The sequence below is a fragment of the Thermobia domestica genome, chromosome 13, assembly GCF_964235325.1.
Source record: "Thermobia domestica chromosome 13, izTheDome1.hap1.1, whole genome shotgun sequence".
NCBI lineage: Eukaryota > Metazoa > Arthropoda > Insecta > Zygentoma > Lepismatidae > Thermobia > Thermobia domestica.
The window spans coordinates 194,663,790-194,669,979 of record NC_137466.1 but is presented as its reverse complement, the minus strand read 5'-3'; the positions used below and the strand labels follow the sequence as shown (position 1 = coordinate 194,669,979).

General features: G+C 33.8%; 1 protein-coding gene across 1 annotated transcript; it reads left to right on the top strand.

Annotated features, from left to right (window-relative positions):
• Positions 1–3,540: 3,540 nt before the first annotated feature.
• On the top strand, positions 3,541–4,701 carry LOC145667921 (uncharacterized). Its single transcript, XM_081735346.1, has one exon. It carries the CDS (start codon positions 3,541–3,543, stop codon positions 4,699–4,701), a length of 1,161 nt encoding a protein of 386 aa, XP_081591472.1.
• Positions 4,702–6,190: the final 1,489 nt, after the last annotated feature.

Sequence of the window (6,190 nt, the reverse complement as noted above, 5' to 3'; positions counted from 1 at the left end):
CAAAACCCAAACACGTGATACAACGTATTGCTTACGTTTATATTTTGGCAATTTTGTACCCCTAAAAGGGAACGAGGTAGACCACCGAAATTTATAGTGATCTATATTAGGGTTCTATACTATTATACCAAATGTTTAAATTGGGTAATTTCCAAAATTTAAGGGGTGGGCCAAGGCACCCCTGCCAAAAATTTAAAGGGGTGCACAAATGTACCTATGTCTTACAATAGGAAATAAACACCTGTATACACCCATATAACTATATAAGGTAATAGGACCTCATCCAAGGGAATAAAAATGAGCCAAAAAAACCAAACATGTGGTTGTACTAAAATTTGGCAATTTTGTACCCCTAAAAGGGAACGAAGTGGACCACCCAAATTTATAGTAATACATACTAGGGTTCTATACTATTGTACCAAAATGTTTAAATTGGGCAATTTCCAAAATTGAAGGGGGTGGGCCAAGGTACACCTCCCAAAAATTTAAAGGGGTGCACCAATATACCCATGTCTTATGAAAGGTAATGAATCCCTGTATATGCCCATATAACCATATAGGGTAATAATACCTCATCAAAGGGGATAAATTAGGTCAAAAACCTCCGAAATTTAAATATTTGGCAATTTTTTACCCATGAAAGGGAACGACATAGACCCCCAATACTAATAGAGGTACATACTATGGTCCTAGGCTACCACACCAAATTTTTAGATTTGGCAATTTCCAAAATTTAAGAGGGGAGGTCCTATGTACCCCTGCCAAATTCTAGAGGGGGTGGTCCTAAGTACCCCTAGATCATTGACCCGGGCCAGGGACCATGGGTCCTGGGGGGTGGTCCTATGTACCCCTGCCAAAATTAAGGGGTGGGCCATGGTACCCCTAGGTCATTGACCCCGGGCCAGGGACCATGGGTCCTGAGGCAGGGACCCAGGGGCCAAAAAGTGTCCTGAAGTAACCCCCTTACTACTTCTATGCTTACTAAAAGCAAAAATGTTTTGGAGGTCTGATGTCCTTGCCCTATTCAGAAACAGCAAATATCACTAACAGTTTAGAAATAGTTAAATTGAAATCATTCAACTTAAGCTGGAATTAAGTGGTTACAATAACTTAATGTAGAAATAACGGATAATCAAATAACGACACATGAAAGTAGGTTTATGTTTTCAAATTTGTATAACAAAAATAAATGTTTTATATGTTTTAGTCTTTTAGTTCCAAACTAGCATTCGTTCATTTACAGCAAATTCTGAAAAACCGAGAAAAACTGTAGGATTGACGTCTGTTTTAGAACTAAAAATATTTCAGGGCGTTCAAATGATTCACATAAACACTCTCAAGTATTTCAAATTCTACAAGCTATACAGAACCTACAGGATTTGCTGTAAATGAACAAAAGCCAGATTGGAAGCGAACGACTCATAGATTCGACTTCTCTAAACACTGTACTGTAGAGTGGTAGTTTCTGGTCTATAGTGATAAATTTTATAAGTCATTGTTGCCTTTTAAGTCCTGTTTGAAAGTAGTAGTAATCGGTCAGTATTTCATATTGTCTTTTTAATGGAAGGATGGAGAAGAGGTCTATTCTACATTGTCTACAAGGAAAAGTTTTTAATTACGCCCTTTCCACCACTTCTGGTTTTATTAGAGATATTAGAATAAAGATAGTATATGTTCTTAGAATGCATAATTGATCATAGTCTCTTGGAATCTATTACTGTTTTTGTTATATAATGATCAATGTCATAACCGGAAATATTTGATAGATGCCATTTTCAGTGGATGCAACACCTCCATCATCGATCCTGATTTCTAACTTTTCACCCTTCGTATCCTGGTCAAAATTAAAAGTAATCCAAAAGTAGTTTTTGATATTTCCTGGACAGAAAGACTACACATAAACAAATAGGGTAAGTATAAGTAAAAAAAACGAGTTCTGGTAAACCAACATCCTTAATGGAAATCCATTAGCTATGTACCACGCGAGGTTTGACATCAATTCCTCTCTTACCTTCGCTGTTAAGAAACATGCAGTGCGGAGAGTTTCTAATTCCATACGAGGGATGTGAGCTTATGTTGGATTTAGTCTGTGCTGTGCTCGTTGCCGCATCACCATATACCAAGTATTTTAATCTTATTTGCCACCTTTGTTTAACTTATGGTCATGATTATGACTTTCAATATAACAAGGAACATTATAATTCATATTTAAATTTTCCTCTCAACACCTTTCATATACTTTAATTCCAATCTCCAGTAAAATGTATGAAGTTCCACATATATAGGGGCTACACGGTGTGTCAGTGGGAAAATGCTTACTTCTCGCAAATGGTCACATAAGATAAGTTCATGGTGTTTAATATAGTGTTCTCCAGCATCCATTTCCTCCAAGCTTATCCTCCTTTATCTTGGAAGAAATTATCTTCGGACAATAAATCAAAGATTTTGTTTCCCACTTCTTAATCTAGTGCGTTATTTTGATGCAGTTGGGCAAGAGTTTGATTGCATTATATTATTCTATTGTTGCCACTGTAGTAGCATGCTATCCTCATGAAATTGCTTTACTGTCTTTCTCAATACTGTATTTACTATTAATTTCTTATGTAATAAAATTTGTTTCAAGTAAACATTGAAATTGTTATTCATTCTTAATATTATATATGTTTATAATCTTCGAGTGCTCATTACATAATTAAATGAATTTTAAATTGAGCTATTTTCTTTACAGTTTCTATTCATACCATCAGGAGGATGTTTACAAATTATATCCATGTCTACCTACTCATATCTATATTATTTGTAAGGAATTATTGTTGCTTTCACACCGTACATACTTCAGATCAACTTTTGCATAAAGAACTTAAATTATGTGTTCACTCTATATTGGAAACATATTTCCAAAACTCAAGAAGCCTAACGATTGTACAGGACCAGAAGATTGAAATAGATGATCTGTTATTACAAGAAGACACCAAGCCTATCGTTCGTTTGGAATCCAAATATACTGTGGAATTTGTATCTCGTGCTTATGGGGTGCATTACTACTTGTATTATGAAATTGAAAGAATGGACTATGTTATCTTTGTTGAAGATATTGTTACTTTTAGAGAAATAATCAGTCATTTAAAAAGGTTACCTTTGTGGAATCCACGATCTAAGTTCCTGACAATTATATATTCCTTTAACCTAATTTCTCAAAATATCAGTGATGTGTTTCAAACATGTTACAAAGAAGATATATTAAATGTTATCCTCCTCACAGTTACTGAAACTAATCAACGGCTTGGCATTCAAAATCAGAGCACTTTGATGATATTTCGTTCGACTTTAGTTTACACTTATTTTCCGTTTACAGGAAAATCTTGTGCGGATACAGAAGGGATACTCCTAGATATATGGAGACGAGATAAGTTTCAGAATCGTATAAATTTATTCCCAAACAAGGTATTAAATTTACATAAGTGTACTTTTTCCCTCACTAGTGCACATTTACCGCCTCAAAGCATTATTGATTCTAAATCTACTGGTGTTGTAAATTTGATGGGTAAAGATGGAATGTTAATACAAACGTTATCTGAAAGGTTTAATTTCTCTCTGAATTTGGTCTATGGAGCATCTCTTATGGATTATTTCTCTAAAGGGCTTCAAAAAGGTATTATAACTGGTTTATATGAAGGACGGTTCTTGCATATGAATGTACCCGATGATGCGATCTATGACTTTGATTATATATTTTCAAGAAGTTTTATTCATGCAATATGGATTAGTCCAGCCCCTGATATCTATCCTCAATGGATGAATTTATACTTTCCGTTTGAATCATTTCCCTGGTTACTAATATTAGTAACTTATTCTGTTGTCACTCTACATATGTATGCCACCCAACAAATAATCTTAAAGAAGCCTCAGTCCTTACCTATGACATTCCTGTATAGCCTATGCATTCTGTTAGGAGTATCCACGAAATATCCAGAGAAGGTTTCCATTCTTAGGCTTATCTTTTTGTTGTGGGTTTTCGCAGCATTAGTGATCAACACTTGCTACCAAGCTGCTTTGTATGGATTTCTTACTAACCCCAAGAAGATTCCTCCCATAAACTCTATGAAGGAAATCGTTGAGTCTGGAATTCAATATGGTGGATTAGAATACATGAAAAATTACGTAACTTCCTTTAATGACTCTAGTGCTCGTACAATATACGAGAATTGGAAAGCAGTAAACACGCTGGATGAAGCTTACGAAAAGATAGTTGAAACTAAAGATTTTGCAACACTATGGACACTGCAATACACAGAGTATATCATTTACAGTAAATCTTATTTAGATAACAATGGGAAACCTCTGTTGTCAATAGTTCCGGAAATAAATTCTTGCTTTCCTTGTTACTATTCTATAAGACGAGGATCTCCATTTGTGGAAGTCTTCAATTATGTTGTTCAAGGCTGTGACATTTCTGGTTTGTTTCAAAAGTGGCATAGAGATGTATTGTATTCTGCAGAAATTGGAGTTCAAAGAACACATCGTACTGAAAAGGTGAAAATATTAGATATTTCAGCATTAATAGGCTCTTTTGCTTTACTTATTCTTGGATTACTTACAAGTACTGTCGTATTTGTTGTAGAACTAATATTAGAACAGTTAGAAAAAAGATGTAGGAAATTCAGAAAACATGAAGAAAGGAAAATATATGTAAGTAAATAAATCGACTGGCATTTTGAGGAATAAATGTTGTACAAATCTTGTACAAATCTATTTATAAAACCTATACGGACCTATACAGACTAAGTCCGAAAAAATGATCCTAGATTCTTACAAATTCTCTTTAGATCTGGATGATTTTCCTTGCATTTTTCTCAGAGTCAGGGTGGAAATTGGACGGTGATATTGCATTATGCATGTGAAAATGTTGTTGTAGATAAACAATATAGCTCTCGGTAATTTTAAGTCACAAATTTAATACATTAGTTATACTTTTAATCTAGAACGATTTAAAACGTGATGGAAGTAGGGGAAATATGATTACTACAATAATCATCCATCTGCTTTACGCTATTTGCTAATTAAATGGCACCGCTGAACGTTGCAAGTGACAACAATAGAAATATACAGAAATAGAAAAACTGTATGTTGATTATGTATAGGCTTTAAATTTACTTATTCAGTTTCAAATTATGTCTTTATATCAAATGATGTTACATAGAATTGGAACTTCTATTACAGTACCGTTGTTCTGTTAACATCTCAATGTGACAGAAAATGTCGCCTGCAACGTTGTTCGGCGGAGCTATTGAATTGTTCCACTGATAATTCAAGTGTTCCCGAAACATAGATTTTTCTAGCTACCTTTGTTGGAGCGAAAACTAAGAAGTAATTTATGAAATCTGAATTTATCAAATCAGCACGATAAAAGCAACAATATTTGACAACATTCTCTAGTCGTAAAATGTGATTTATCCGTTCCACCTTTTGCATAAGAGCTTGAGAGGAAATTGGCCTTTGTTTCTAAAACTTGCGGAGATTTCAAGTTATGTCAGTATTACAAAGTGCAAGAAAATAAACTAAAACCTAAATAAATTTTGTTGCACATAAGGCGAGTTACTTTTATTTTCTGTTTTGAAAGTTGGGCTCTTGAAACGATGTTTTTTTAAGAGAGCAGATAAAGCGTTTAAAAGCTTACTTTTGGTAACATCTTTTGGTAACTTTTGGTAAAATGAACAGAATAATGTAAATCTCACTTATGATTGTTCTATGTAATTAAGACATAAAAATTCTGAAAATTCTGTTAGTATCTATCTTGTAGTAACGATGTTTGTTTAGAAGAACTATTTTAGAGTGTGTACAATAAAATGTGTTACTTTTGGTAAAATCTTTTAGCAAGTAACTCTGTAATTAGTATTCAAAATAAACATACAAACACTATGAGAAAATCTTTTAAATGATGGATCTTTATAATTAGTTTGTTACTTCTATTTCTGGTTTGTGAGCTTCCTGGACTTTGTGGTAGACAAACACCATGATTGTGTGTGTTCTCAAAGTTCTCTTGTTTCTTCTAACTTTCTTCATTCCATCGTTTCATTCATCTCATTATCACAGTCTTTTTTAGCCTCGGTGCTTAATCATGGAACGTTAAACAAAAAATGTTCCTCCTTTTTTTAAATTAGACCAGAAAAAGATATTTTAGGCTAAATTT